Raw genomic sequence first — 16,418 nt, forward strand, 5'->3', positions numbered from 1 at the left:
GTGTAGCCCGTTTTTCAGGACACAAGTTCTCCCAATAAAACGCTACTTTTGTCACTCACATTTTTGCTGCTTTCTTCACAATCACTACATGACATTTGGAGGAGGTGCTTTGCGTTCATGTACCAGATGCCCCAACTAGCCATGATCAAAGCCTGGACCACAAAGAAAACACCAACGTCGTTGCAGACCCTCAGGCAAGCACAGGCTAAAACACCTGCACCCGGAACATGGACTTCTACCCGAGGCAACGAAGAAGATCGTGGCCAAGTCTACAACCCCAATGGCAGCCCCAGCGTCCCCCATCATGCTGCAAAAGCCTCAGGAGCCACCAACCTTCCTCGGATCATCAGCTGAAGACCAAGAAACCTGGCTGGAGACCTATGAAAGAATCACGAGTTTCAACAACTGGGACTTCAACGAAAAGCTGGAGCATGTATACTTCGCCTAAGAAGACACCGCTAGAACTTGGTTTGACAACATGGGATCTGTTCTGTAGCGGCTTCCTGCGGACCTTTACGAGCGTTGTGTGCAAAGAGCGAGCTCAAGTTTTACTGGAAACTTGCATGCAGCTGCCGAACGAGAACATCGCGACCTTTGCAAAAGAAATGACTCACCTCTTCTGCTATGCCAACCCCAACATCTCTGAAGAAAAGAAAGTTCGGTTCTTGATGCAGGCTGTGAAAGAACAACTATTCGCCGGGTTGATAAGCAACCCACCCAAGACTGTCACTGGTTTTGTTTCAGAGGCCACAACGATCGAGAAGACGCTTGACATGCGCACCAGGCAATACAACCGGCCTGCCCTGACAACAAACTCCGCCAAAGCTCAAGCACTATGCGCTGGTGACCTGCGCGGGACATTCAGATCGGTCGTACAGGGAGAAATGCAGAAGTTGTACTCCAGGTCGCAGCCCCAGGTGGCCTCAGTCGCTGACATAGTTAAAGAAGAGCGTCAGCGGTCACTAGAAGAACCAGAAGTTCTGGCATCGCCACAACCCCAGCCGGAAGTGATGACCTACGCTGCCATTACCGCCGTCAAGGTCCCCTTCAACAACCGCATCAGGGCCCCGTAACGCCACACACCCGTCGTCCACCACCGCCGCAGCCACCGCCAGCACGCCCGGCCGTCGCCCAGCGCAGCTATCCGAGGAGGATTGACATGTCTACCACCGGTGCCCATATCCGGACTTGGGACTGCGAGGGTTCACTGTGAATGCGCCACGCCCACAGCAAAGGGAACGGCCATATGATATCGCCGACTACCTCGCTGCCACTCAGTGGAGTTCTCGATGACCATACCGTTCGCAGTCACCAGGACGCCACCTGTCCCCGCAGCGCCAATCATACACTGGTCCAGCACAGGGCCGGTCCGTTAGCCCATATCCGGAAAACTAAGAGCAGCTGTACGTCGAAATGCCGAAGATCCTCCACCGATGAAGAAGACGCCGAAAAGACTATCACGACAACATAGCAACGATACGCCACCATCCCGACGAAGACTGCAAGACAAGAATATGCCACTGAAAGAAGACCTGATGACGCAACGTTCCAGCCACAGGTCAGCACGACCCAGCCACGATCCAACGCCAAAACTTAACTGCAATGCAAAACAAAGAACCACCGGCCTTAACGTGCTTCTCGAAGGCCATGCAGTCACCTCCTTAGTGGACACAGGAGCCGACTGCTCTGTCATCAGTGGATTATTCGCTGCCAAGTTGAAGAAAGTCAAGACTGCATGGGACGGCCCTCAAATACGGACAGCTAGAGGACACCTAATAACGCTGACTGGAATCTACACAGCAAGAATTACCGTTCATGACCAGACCTACCCTGCCACAATCATTATCCTCCAACAGTGTTCACGAGACGTCATTCTCAGCATGGACTTCCTGAACCAAAAAGGCGCAATCATCGACCTAAAGTCAAAGTCTATAACACAATCCGAAGATCAAGTGATACCGTCGGAGAGCGGCCGAAGTCACTATGCCTTTAGTGCACTTGAGGACGAGTTAGCATCCCGCCTCGCTCCAGCATCGTTATATTTGTAGGCAGTGAAACACCCGCAGACGTAGAAGCCGTTATCGAGGGCGATGAACATCTACTGTTCGACCATGAAATTTGCGTCGCAAGAGGGATCGCTCGACTGCACGGAGGGAAAGCGAAAGTGATGCTGACAAACTTCAGCCAGGAGTTCAAGCACATCAACAGGGGCACGACGATCACATACATAGAGGAAATTCTCGAAACCAGCAATGCATTTGTCTTCGCGGATTCTGCCGCATATACCCCGACGACCATAGTTCCCAAACCAGACTTCGACATAAATCCCAGTCTCCCCATGAGCAAGCAGGAACAGCTCAGAAATCTTCTCCAATGATACAAAGACTGCTTTTCGACACCAGCGACGATTTGACAAACACCAGTTGCAAAGCATCACATAATAACCATAGAGTACACTCAACCACTCTGCCAGAGCCCTTACCGAGTTTTGACGTGAGAATGTGAAGCTATAAGGCAAGAAGTCTACAAATGCTCTGCGACATCATCCAGCCTTCAAAAAGCCCGTGGTCATCATCTGTAGTCTTGGTGAAGAAAACGGACGAAACCCTACGTTTCTGCATCGATTATCGTCAATTGAACAAGATAACCAAGAAGGACATATACTCCCTCCCACGGATAGACGATGCATTGGATCGGCTCTACAACACTAAATACTTCTCGTCGACAGATCTCAAGTCTGGCTACTGGCAAATAGAAGTCAACGAGACAGATCACGAAAAGACCGCCTTTATCACGCCAGATGGCCTCTATGAGTTCAAGTCATGGCATTCGGACTGTGCTCGGCGCCTATAACATTCCAGCGCGTGATGAACATGGTGTTAGCAAGTTTGAAGTGGCAGACCTGTCTCATCTACTTAGATGACGTCGTCGTCTTTGGCGGAAATTTCAACGATCACCTTAGGCAGCTTGGGACAGTACTAGAGGCCATCAAGTCATCAGGGCTCCCTCTGAAGCTGAAAAAGTGCCGCTTCGCTTACGACGAGCCCCTGTTCTTGGGCCATGTGTCATCAGCAAATCTGGAGTAAGCCCTAATCCGCAGAAGACATCTGCCATCGCTAACTTCCCACAGCCCACTGACAAGAAGGGAGTGTGCAGATTCCATGGCCTGTGCGCCTATTACAGGCGCTTTGTAAAGAACTTTTCACCAATCACCAAGCCATTAACCTTTCTTATGAAAGCAGATGTTGATTTCAAGTGGCAAGTGCCGCAAGCCAAAGCCTTCCAAGAACTTAAACAGCGCCTGCATTCACCACCAGTGCACGCCCACTTTCACGAAGATGCCAACACTGAAATACACACCGACACAAGTAGCTTAGGCCTCGGTGCCATCCCAATTCAAAGGAAAGACGGATTTGAAAGGGTCATTGCTTACGCTAGCCAGTCACTGTCGAAAGCAGAAGCCAATTATTCGACAACGGAAAAAGAATAACTTGCCATCATTTGGGCTACCATGAAATAAAAAAAAATTTGGGCTACCATAAATTCCGCCCTTACTTATACGGCAGGCCCTTCAAAGTCGTAAGCGACCACCATGCCTTGTGCTGGCTGGCAAATTTAAAGGACCCATCAGTACGGCTCGCACTATGGAGTGTGAAACTCTAGGAATTTGACATCACCGTCGTCCACAAGCCGGTATGGAAGCACTCTGATGCTGACTGCCTATCATGACTGCCTATCCGCCGCCGCAAGCCGAGGATGACGATGCGTTCCTTGGAATAATAAGCGCGGAAGACTTCGCTGAACAGCAATGAGCAGACCCGGAGCTAAAAAGCCTTGTCGAGCATTTGGAAAGCAACCCCAACATTGTTCCTAGGGGATGTAAGCGAGGATTGTCTTCATTTTCACTGCAAAACAATCTATTTGTAAAGAAGAACTCCTCACCTGTCAGCACTAACTACCTTCTTGTTGTTCCCTCAGCACTGCGTCCAGAGGTACTGCATGCCCTACATGATGATCTGACCACTGAGTAGCTCGGATTCTCATAGACACTATCGAGGATACAGGAAAGGTATTACTGGCCATGCCTGACTGCTGATGCTGCCCATTATGTCAAGACATGCCGATACTGGCAGCGACGCAAGACACCACCAACAAGGCCAGGGGGATCACTACAGCTGATCGAGCCTCCTTGCCGACCATTTCAGCAGATTAGGATAGATTTGTTGGGAACCTTTTCAATGACAACATCCGGAAACAAGTGGACCATCGTGGCGACGGACTACCTCACCCACTTTGCTGAAACGAAAGCTCTGCCGAAAGATAGTGCTACCAAAGTGGCAAAATACTTTGTTGAGAACATCCTGCTATGACATGGCGGCCCAGAAGTCCTCATCACCGGCAGAAGAACGGCCTTTACAGCAGAGCTCACCCAAGCCGCTCTGCAATACAGCCAGACAAGCCACAGGAGGACAACTGCCTACCACCCGCAGTCGACATGCTGGCAATGTACGTCGACGTCGAGCACAAGATGTGGGATGCCGTCCTTCCATACCTAACCTCCGCTTATAACATGGCCGTACAAAAAAACAACACAAATCATGGCGTTCAAGCTTGTTTACGCCAGGAACCCGACGACGACTCTCGATGCCATGCTGTCGCACATCACCGACGAAGAGAATCTCAACGTTGTCGCTTAACTCCAGCGCGACGAAGAAGCCCAACAGCTCGCCCGCCTGTGCATCAAGAACCAGCAGAGCATCCACAGCCGACACTACAATCTTCGAAGACGCGACATCAAGTACCAGCCCGGCAACAGTGTTTGGGTTTGGACCCCGATACACGGATGAAGGCTCAGTGAGAAACTATTACGCCACTACTTCGGACCCTACAAGATCATCCGATGCATTGGCACACTGGACTATGAGGTCGTGCCAGACGGCATTTTGCAATCATAGTGGTACCATGTATGACCTAAAGTCATCTATGTGGTGCACCGTAAGCCTTTCTACGCACACTGACGAACTTATGGACTTAGTTTGTTATTGTCTTTTTTTTATTATGTGTAGTTTTATTTTCACTTTCGTGTTTGTAGCATCGGGATGATGCTCTTAAAGAGGGGGGCGATGACATGTGTGCTTGTTTATCTTTCACCAGCGACTGCTTTTCACCGTCCAAGAAATGTTATTGCTCAGTGGAGGACGTGCCTGCATGTATCGAAATTTCTCAAATGTTAGCGATAGTTCTATCCACTGTCTGTTGTCACTGGACCTTGTGTAACCTTATTGCTTATATGTGCGACGCAAATTGTGTAGAACTTTCTGGAAGACATGCATGCACCAGCGATTATTCTGGAACCTTTGATGACTCGCGTATAAAAGCCGATGCGCATGCCCCGCAGATCAGATTTCGACGATCACCGCTGTTGTTGTTCTTTGAGTGTAGCCTGTTTTTCAGGGCACAAGTTCACCCAATAAAATGCTAGTTTCGTCACTCACATTTTTGCTGCTTTCTTCATCGTCGCTACTACGTGACAATACATTCCTTCATAATTGAACCAAAGCTGCCTGACCATTTCTTTTGATACTGACGATAGCTATTGTGTTACAATTGAGTTTACAGATAAGTGGATGTGGGACAAGCACTAAAAAAAATATGACCGGCGTCATTTTTTTCGTTCTGTGCCAGAAAGTGAGGTGCACAATTCTTTTGTTTGTATCTTCTCCAAAATTTTTTATTCATGTAAAAGGGTAGCAAGTGTGCATAAACCAGAGGAAGACCGAATACCCATGGATGAACAAGAAAGTTCTTGCAGATATAGAGGAAAGAGAACTTGCTTGGTCATGTTGCCGGAATTCATCAAAGAACAATGACCTGCTCGATGAAGACAAAGAAAGCCCAAAATAGAGCATGCAAAGTGCTGCATTTGGAGAAGCAAAAACATTTCCAGGTCAAGTTTACGTAGTTAATGCACGGAGGGGTCATACATATGATTCCTGAGCCCTTTAATGATTCATCATTAATGTTAGCTAACCAATTTACCATATTTTTTGCTCTGACAGGAAGCATTGCTTCAATTGATCCACAAGTACAATGGAACCCCGGTTATACGTCCCCCGGTTTCGCGACAACCCGGGTTTTACGACGGATTAGCGCAGTCCCAGCGAAGTCCCCATAGAAGCAATGCATTAAAAAGCCCGGTTATCCGATGCAATTTTACGCCTGATCCGCGTTATACAACGACCCTCGCGACGACCCTCGCGAAGTGCGTTCATTTCTCCCTCCCCCACCAGCAGCAGCCAGCGACACTTGCTGTGCTGAAATAGCACCTTTTCTTCTCCACGATCACTTTCTCCTTCTCCTCTCGGTGGCGTCGCCTCTCGTCGCGTTGGGGAAGCGTTTCTCTCCTCCCCACCAGCAGCCACCCGCGACGCCCGCTGTGCTTAAATAGCGCCTTTTCTTCTCCGCAATCACTTTCTCCCTCTCTTCTCGGCGGTGCCACCTCTTGTCGCGCTGGGGAAGCGTTTCTCTTCTTCCAGTTTCCCAGCAGCAGATCGCCGACAAGGTAGCGGGGAGAGGCCTAGGTTTATCGCACGTGTTCGTCGTAATCCTAGCAACCAGTGTTCAGCGGATGTTTTGAGTTGTGTGGAGCAACGTGACACACCATGTCCCGAAAGCGGACAGTTCTGTCGCTCGGCGATAAGCTGAATATTATCGAGGAAGCAGAAAAGCGGCATGGAGCCACGAAAGTCACCATTGCCCGGGACCTTAAGATACCCGAATCTTCGGCATCATTAAGTGCGTCAAGCAAAGGTAGCGGAAGCGGTTAGTGCAGCGTCGGCTGGCCGCTATGGAGCACAGCAAGTCGGAAAAAAAGATCACTGTGCTCGACACCATGCATTTTATTGCCAGTTCATGGATTGCAGTGTCGCGAAGCACATTTGCCAATTTGTTCAAGCCCTGTGGCTTTAAGCGAGAGACTGCCTCCTCTGCTGGGGACGCAACAACCTCGATGCCGCTCGAGGCCAATGCAGGCTTCGCCGACGACGATTTCGAGGGTTTAAACCTCACCACGACCTTCGCCAAGTACGTGGAGGCCAACGACAATGTTGCGATCTGCGGCAAGGTGTCGCTGGATGACGCCATCAAGGAGGCTTTGCCTAGTGCCGACACCGCTACGACATCGGACGAGGTCAAATTGGACGAGGTCGGACGAGGCCACAGATGCCGTGCCTGTGCCTACCACGTTCGCCGAGGTGCCACGGCACATAGACGGCATCCGGAACTTCATCTGTTCACACAATGCTGCAGAGGACCACCGTTTGGACGTTGCCCAACTCGAGCGAAAGCTCTTGGTTCATGGATCAAACAAGGTCCAAAAGAAACTTGCCAACTTTTTTTAAAGTTCGCGCCGGCTGGTGGGAATCACGGCAGTGGGCAGTGGAGTGCCGTAAAGGTTCATTTGAATAAAGCATGGTTGGTACCTGTACTGCAGCATTATTTTTTATCACATTTATTTTTTTGGTAATTTGGGTTTCCAAGCCCTGCAGAGTATGATAGTAGTTTACACTGGACCTTCTCGTAAACCCGACGTGCCAAATAAGTAGTATTTTTATTGGCACAATTTATGTTCGAATTTTATGACGCTTTCTCGTGGTCCCGAGAAAGTCGTATAATCGGGGTTCCATTGTATCTGATCTGCAGTACGTATGCAATACTGCCATTTTGCCTGACTGTACTGAGAAGGACCTTCATTACATCCGGTTTATCTCTAAACCGGTTTATCTCTAAACATTACGAGTCACCTGGACCAGATCGGATCTATGTCAATGTTCTGTGTAGGAACTTCTAGCTTATAAATCTATTTTACTGCGCATTATAAACCACATTATAGTGACACAGGTAGCTCCAGGTGGTCTTAGTCATTCCACATTATACACTGAAACCTTGTTCATAGACTTTGGGGAAAAAAGCATGATAAAAAAATACTAACCGGTAAAATGTACGATCCGAAGTCACTAAATAATTTGAAAGACTAAACTGTAGTTGACATCTACATAATGCGAAGTGTTGTGCAAACTGTTGTAGCACGAGACGATAACGCGCGCCAAGCTGGTGGGGCCCGAGCAGGCTTAGACGCGCGCTATCATTCTTGCGGCTTCGGCAAGCCTTATGTTTGTGCTCCTAAAATTTGGCATGGGTCAGCAGCTTCTTCAAGCGGGGCATTTTGCTGGGTAGTTTGGATGTGCCCACTTGAACGCATGTCGAGCTGGTGGGGCCCTAGCAACCCATGACACGTCATTTTCCTGTTGCATGGTGTTTTAAGATGGCAACCGGAGACCAAAACAAAATCAATATGGTAGTTTACACCAGAATACAATGCCTACAGTGCCACTAAAACGAAATATGGCGCTCCGTTTGCACTGTCTGCAGCAAGGAACAGTGGTGCAGGGAACAGTGACGCTTCCAATGGCACTACACCCCATGCACTGTGAAAAAGATAGGTGAAGATACTCAGTGCAATAGGGTTGACGGCGATAGCTGTGAATGTGGTGTGCGAAGACCCGGGAGGAGATATGCTGGCACCGGAATAGGAAACTGAGTGAGCAATGGCATCTTCACGTGAGATGGGGAGGCAAGTATCACGGGGACGCTGCTACGGTGGGCGGCTACTGTTCTGGATCGTGATTTTTCTTGTTTATATGGTATCTAGTGGGCGGAAAATATATCACACTATCGAAGTTTGGCGATGTCCTGAATGTTGGTGCCAAATGATTGTGTTTTCTGGGAATGTATGAACTGGTAGAAAGCAACGTAACTGTATAGGCACAGGGCAGTCGCCGTGATGCGCAAGCGGCAGCCAGCGACATGCTCGCAAACAGCGCCACAAATAAGAGAAGTCAGAGCACTGGCATGTGAAGCAGACGATGGGACGCAAGCGCTCATGGTACATCCAGTGATTTCACACCGCGGGTTTTAAGGCTTCAAGTACCAGAAAACATATTTTCGTGTTTCCGCTTTTGAGAAAAGTCACCACTTGTACGAGGCAGGCCACATTCATGGCATCAGGTAATATATAAAGTAGAAAACTAGTGCAAATTGCAAAGCCAATGCACCCCACGAACAAAGCTCACTGCGGCAATAGGACGTGGAACTCCAGCAGTTATATTCCAGATGTTATTTTGCTGTGCACATTAACATTGTTGCATAGTTAATTATGTAAATAGGGGAACATCACACGTGTAGGCAAGTTCCCGTTCTCTGTTCGTTGCAATTCTTTTTATCTCTGCAATGCTTCACCATTCTTAAAGGGACACTAAAGCCAAATAATAAGTTGATGTGGACTGTTTAAATACCATTCCAGAAACCCCGCAACGCTTGTTTCATGTCATGAAAGGACTTTTTTTACGAGAAAATTGCATCTGAAGGGTCCGAATACCTTTGTCAAAATTCACATATTCCGCCACCCAACCGGGGGAGTGGTGACACATACACTATCACCACCCTTTGCTGCTGTCGATGAGTAAAACGGTACCCGACAGATGGCGGCATCGAGCCAAGACAGAGCGGTGGATTCGCTGCTGCAGCTGCTTTTTGGTCGAGTGGCGTAGACCGTTTGAGAATCCCGCGACATAACAAGGAAGTTTATTAAAACACGTTGGTGGGCTAGTTGGTTTGAATCCATGATAGAGTGTGTAAGCGCAACTGAACGAGGACATAGAAAGAAACAGATACACAGAGACAGTGCCACTTTCACAGGATGTCTACCAAGTTGACATTTCCAAATTCCCTGAGTTTTCCAGATCTTCCCTGAGTGCCTTTGCAAAATTCCCTGAGTGATGCAGAACTATGTTTTATGTCAAGACGGGCTGAAACCATATCGCCCAATGCTGTCACTTTCTAGTAAGCACATGAAAATAATGACTTAATCCAACTTGAATACTAAGGAGTAGTTTTGATGTTATTAAAAAAGAGAATTGAAGGGGGAGGGTTAGTAAAATGCACAGCAAATAAAATGTCTTCGAAAAATATTGCAAATGGAGTCGGAGTCTCAAATACAAGTAAAAAGGAGATGCATACAGAAGCAAATATTTTCGAATATGAACTATTTCTATCAACTGATAGCAAGCTCAGTGGTATGAGGCCCGAACTTTGTCACAATTGAGATTCTCTTTGAACAGCTCGTAAGTTAACCTCAACTGTCCTGACATATATGTTGTCATATATATGACAGGACAGTTGAGGTATACTCTCAGCCCGCGCACGACACCTCAGTGTTGTGTTTCACTGCTTTAAAGAGTTTATTTTGGTTTGGATGAGGGACACCTGCATATCAGCATCAGCCAACACATTGTTTTTTGAGCTCAAGCTCCTTTAAAACGGCGGCAGCACGCTTCCTTTCTCGTTCATTCCTCAATGCATAGGTCCCTTCTGTTCTTGTCCTCCTTCCGCCAATCGTTCACCCCACGGACCATTTTAAGCATTTTCTTAGTCAGTTGCACAGTCCACGTCCGATTTCTCAAACTCCCTAGGGGTCGCGAAAACTTTCTAAAAATCGGCCAGTTGGAAAAAATAAATGCATGTCATTTACTGCCCTTAGGGGCTCAAATCGCCACAAGCACATTGGAAAACGATCTGAAGGCCTGTCGGTACATGTATTAGGCATATCGGTGCTTGTACTGTGACAGGCAATACTGGGTGCAGCGTGTATAATTAAGGAATACATTCTGTGTCCCGTGGCAACCGCCCCTTCCCACGCTTGTTATGCTTCACTGCAATACAGGCACGGATCCGCGCCTGTCCTGTGTGTTTCTTTCCTCATCCGTTGTCGTTTGCGCGGTTACATGATGCATTTCATTATAGGTGTCCAAAGCAGAACACTAACGTAGAAATGACATTAAAGCTTCTAATCAAAGTAGAAATCTAACATGCACCCATTTTTTTTAGCAAGAAAAATGGGCTAGGGTCTAACATGTGTTGTACAATGGTGGCAGGCTTTTGTAAGTCAGCTTTGCCGCATGTTTACAAAGTCAGTTTCGCCTCATTACATCAATGTTGTACATCAACTTCAATTATCCGACAAAGGCAAATTTTTAGGATTGCAATAACAAAAGTGTGGAACCATAGAAATGCATGGGCGCCAGCAGAGACCTTTAGTCGGGATTGAATTAATGAAAAATAAAATTAACCAGAGTTGAACTAACGGAAGTGTACTGTATATAGCTACGGATTCGGGGGTCCTTTCTTATCTTTTGTTATGAACAAGTACTTATATGGTCAATCACAAACTGTTGCACTGGGACAAATTCCTAGCGATTCTCTTCAGCTTCACAGTTCCTTACCCCAGGGCTCTATACTGGTGCTTCTCTTCATATAACTTGTACATAAATAATTTAGGTAATAACATTTCACGTTACCAAGTGTTCCAATATGTGAATAACACTCTGCTTATTTCTCATATCATAAGAAGCCAACAAACAAAGCCACCAAGGACAACACACGGGAAATTACTTGTACTTACTAACTGAAATAAAGAAATTATAAATTAATGGAATTGAAAGTAGATGAAAAAACAACTTCCCACAGGTGAGGAACAATCTCACATCATTGCATTACGCGTGCAATGCTCTGCCAATTGAGCTACCGCGGCGCCGTCTTCCCATCCACTTTCTGTGGTATTTATGTGTTACTACTAGAACTAACCCGGGAGTGTTAGCCAGCGCCACCACTCACAAACCTTGGCAGCGGATGTGGAACATCCTTTCTGCCGCAAGTGTCACAAGTGCGTTATCTTTTTTTTTGGCTTCTTATGATACGATTGTTGGCTTTACGGGGATGCGAGACTCTCACGCGTCCCCTGATATGTTGTTTTCCCGCATAGCTGCCGGCTCCTGTAATCCGGCTTAGCCGCATCGCTTTACGGGAGCAGTCGCTATGCTTACAGGGTAGTACGAAAGATGGCGTGAGTGTTGCTCTGCTAGCGCCACCTAACGGCAGTGTTACTTGGGCGCAGAAAGGAGAAGGCTCTTGCTCTTTGGCTCGGGGTCGGCAAGCTGCGCGGATGTTGTGCACGTGCGCCGATCCATGCTTCTGCGAGACCGTCTCGTGAGGCCTACCCCTGAATGGATGAACATGATCGTTTGAGCATGCCACCATTCGCTTGACCATACGCGCGAACAACCAGGCGTTGGTGTCCAGCACGGGGCGAACATATTCACTCGTTATCTGGTCGCGGTGAGTCGGACTTCCGCAATTTGTCGTGCGCCCATCGGCATGTTTCGTGGATAGCAACTCGGCTAGCAGGCATTGATCTATGAAAGGTCAATAAATGCCCTTGTGATTGTTTGCACTACTGTGTTGTTATTCCTTTGTCCCAAGAGTATGGGCGAGAGCCCGACAGCTTCTTATGATATGATTAATAAAAATCGGGCCCCTCGGTTAACCCCCTTTCTTCTCGTTCATTACATGAGTGTCTTGAATCCGGCAACATTGATGCTTTCAGGTAGCACGTGTGGGTTTGTCGACCAGTTGCTTCGACAAAAAAAAAAAAAAAAAAAAGTGACGTACACGTGATGTATGTTCCACATCCGCCACCAAGGTTTGTGAGTGGTGGCGCTGTGTAACACTCCCAGGGTTAATTCTAGTAGTAACACATAAATACCCCAGAAAGTGGATGGGAAGACGGCGCCACGGTACCTCAATTGGGAAAGCATCGCACACGCAATGCAAAGACGTGGAATTGTTCCCCACCTGCGGCAAGCTGTTTTTCATCCCCTTTCAAATCCATTAATTTATTTATTTAATTCAATTAGTAAGTACAAGTATTTCCCCTATGTTGTCCTTGGTGTCTTTGTTTGTAGGCTTCTCATGATACAATTAATAAAAATCGGGCCCCTTGGTTAACCCCCTTTCTTCTTGTTCTGCATACTTCTAGGCATTTTAATTATGAAGAAGCTATGGTTAATCTTCAAAATGATTCACAATAATAAATAAATTGGTTTCACAATTCCCTCATCAATGGGAACAGTAGTAAGACTAAGCTGGTATGTCTTCAGAACCATTTTAAACAGATCCATACCAAAGTTTCATTTATTCTACACGTGTTTAGTTGTGGTAATTGTGCCTGTCTACCTATTCAAACTGTATTTTTCCATGAAGTACTTGGGAATTTTTTTTTTTTTTGCGCTGATTATGTCCTGGAGCACTCATATGGAACATGTTTGCTCTGAAATTTGGAAAAGTGATTGTATTTTGTACTCCATCAAGTCACTACGTTGGCTACAAATATGAAGGCAGATAGCATACTCTTTAGCATGCTATCTGCAGTTTGCTATCTCTTGCTTTTATTTTTGTTCCAATACTTGACAAAATAAGGTTGAGACTCTTCTAAAAAGTATGTTAAAATATGTTGTGTTGTCTGCACAAGAACTATGACCAGAGTACTATTTTCATACCTGAAGATGCCTAATTTCGATTTATTGTTTAAAGAAACAACTGTATTAGAGTAAATGTGCACACAAAAGAGTTTTTTCCCTTGTTTACAGGCCTGACTGAAAGCTCCGGCCATAACAGCACTTTGATGTTCCTCGTGTATGCAGCAGGTACAAGAAGCGTAGTCGTGAATATTACATCTCGCTCCTTTTCAATAATTTTCCTGCAGAGATGTTCTCCATGAATGGTTGCAAAGCTGTGAAGGAACAACTTTTTAAGTTTAGTGCATTTAAACCTGTTATTTACGAATTTTTATTGACTATGTTCTCATGTTTTCAGCTGCCAGGCACTGCCCCTCAAGCCCTCGTTTGGCAGGCCCATTTTTGTAGCATACTGTTTTTGTATTCTAACATTATTATTATTATTATTATGCCACTGCCATACAAGCTCACAGAAGGCTTCGGCAGACCTAGCGAAATTATATGTACAATTTGATTATTTGTAACAAAGATTATTATTATTATTATTATTATTATTATTATTTGGCCGACTGTACATTACTCCTGTTGCCATGCCAAACAATGTTGCCAACCTACATAAAAATAGCATGTTATTTGTGATTATTAGTGAACCTTTAAGGTTTTTGATTGAGTGCACTCATTAATGCAGGGACTAAGCAGGACTCAATGCAGTGCCTGCACTCACCAGGTACGGTCATGGGGCTGGTAGGAGTAGAGGTAATCCACAACGACACCTGTGGTCGTCTGTGAGTGGTAACCTCCAAACACCAAGATCTGGCGTCTGCCAGGATCATAAACACTTGAGTGGCCATAGCCACCTTTCACAATGGCTCCCTTCACTTGCACAATCTCCCATTTGTTGGTACCTACACAAACAATGACATGGAAGTAATCAACATGTGTAATCACTCAAGGCTAAGCATGCAACATGTTCAAGTTGCAGAAATACTCTCATCTAAGGACACAGACACGGCATGTCGAACTGCCATAAGCCAGTCGTGATGGTGATACTAATGAACTCCAGTTACTGTATTTATTTGAATATAAGGTTTATTTTTTCCCAGTATCCTTACCCATGGGGACCCTCTGCTATAGATTTAGCTACTGTTTCAACGTGGCACAAGCAGCACCCCGCCACATTTTCAGCAATCCAGATTTTAGACGGCAGCGCAAACTGTAGGAACTAATAAACTTTGGCAGGATGAGCAGTACCATATTTTTGAACGTATCACCCACAACAAGAATTAGAAAAATTTAACGCTAAAACTGGGGTGCGGGTTATAAGTGAATTTCGCTTTGAGGTGAGACTTCATGGAAGTGCAAATTTCACCTTATGGTGTGGCTTCATGGTAGTATGGCTCGCACTGCTGTAAGGCCACATCTCAAGAAAATGTGCTCACCAACGCAGCTTTGTTGTCTCCTAGGGGGAGGGAGTGGGGGGCTTCCGATTATCCGGTACTTCAGGCAACCCCTGCAGAGCCTGTATATTCCATCGGCTACTCTATATCGCCTTATATTAGTGTGCATATTTAGGTTCTTTTTCTTGGATCCCCAAACTACACCATTATCTTATAACTGCAACCACCTTATAATTAAATAAATATGGTAGGACCTTTAGCTAAACCCTTTGCCATCAACCTTGTATGACTTCAATGGTTGCCTGCCTACCTATTCTTTTATGAATACAACTTAAACCACTTTGCCAGCTGTGCCAATGTAATGTGTGAGCACAGAGGTACCCATTCCTTTTAGATATCTCTTTAGAAGTAAACCCATCTTCTACTTTGTCCTCTCTGTCTGCTTTCTCTAGTCTTTTTAAAGCAAAGCTTTCTCTGCAAATTCTTCTGGACTTCCCTGACCGTGGCTGCTGGGTGCTGCTGTCCTGCTGAATAGCTAAAAAAAGCTCAGTGCCCCTCCACTCTGTGAAAAAGGATGGCCAGAGAAGCTGTGTATGTGGGCCCCTTAATGGAGAACTGCACCTCCGCCGCGGATCGGCCCCACATTTCACTATATTCGGGATTGGACTACATATGGGGAGTGATTAACGCCTGCTTCACCTCCGCTGCGGGTTGGCCTGGTATACACTCCTGACACTGCCCAGGCAGCGTGTTCGAGCAGCGATCGTCAACGCCTTTTGCAGCACCTTCCGTCAAAACTAACACTGACAGACTGCGCTACTCAGGCTGCCCACGCGGATCTAATAACGTGATAGCATGTTCATGCTTGTTTTGAAACGAACAAATGGCGCAAGTTTTGCTGTGTGGTTTCAAACCAATTGTAAAATTAGACAGATACGCCCTGCCATTCGTCATAAAGGGGAAAAGCTCTACGCTGCCGGGCACGTTCACAGCGTGGAAGAAGTCGCCCGTGTGACTGTGCTGGTGAAGTGGTGAAGTGCTGGTGAAGTCCCAGCAAGGCAAACACAACTACAGCGTATCTCTGGGCGTGAGTACACTCAACTATCATATTATGCTTTGATCAAGCAGCTCAATTGAGTGTGCAGGCATGGCTGCGCATATTAAGCGTTACGCGTAGGTGTTCTTGGCCAACCATTTGAGTTACCATAGACAAAACGTGTTCTTTCGTGGTGCTGTTTTGATATGCTTGCAAAGCCTCATTGGCCACGAATGAGAGGCACCAAATCTTTTCGAATTATTAAAAGGCTCTTTTAAACAACTTGCACAAAAAATTGTATTACAGTCATCATCATCAGCCTAGTTACGCCCACTGCAGGGCAAAGGCCTCTCCCATACTTCTCCAACTGCCCCGGTCATGTACTAATTGTGGCCATGTTGTCCCTGCAAACGTCTTAATGTCATCTGCCCACCTAACTTTCTGCCGCCCCCTGCTACGCTTCCCTTCTCTTGGAATCCAGTCCGTAGCTCTTAGTGACCATCGGTTATCTTCCCTCCTCATTACATGTCCGGCCCATGCCCATTTCTTTTTCTTGATTTCAACTAAGATGTCGTT

At 46.5% G+C, this 16,418-nt stretch overlaps 1 protein-coding gene across 2 annotated transcripts in view; it reads right to left on the reverse strand.

Moving 5' to 3' along the window:
- Nucleotides 1–16,418, reverse strand: part of dsd (attractin-like protein dsd) — a 180,799-nt gene that overhangs the window by 75,588 nt on the left and 88,793 nt on the right. For both annotated transcript variants that reach the window (XM_072286089.1, XM_050193007.2), the window contains exon 8: nucleotides 14,134–14,314. In XM_072286089.1, coding sequence (XP_072142190.1) covers nucleotides 14,134–14,314 — 181 coding nt within the window. The remainder of the gene's footprint in view (nucleotides 1–14,133; nucleotides 14,315–16,418) is intronic.

This window comes from Dermacentor andersoni, chromosome 1 (genome assembly GCF_023375885.2).
Source record: "Dermacentor andersoni chromosome 1, qqDerAnde1_hic_scaffold, whole genome shotgun sequence".
In the NCBI taxonomy this organism is placed as follows: domain Eukaryota; kingdom Metazoa; phylum Arthropoda; class Arachnida; order Ixodida; family Ixodidae; genus Dermacentor; species Dermacentor andersoni.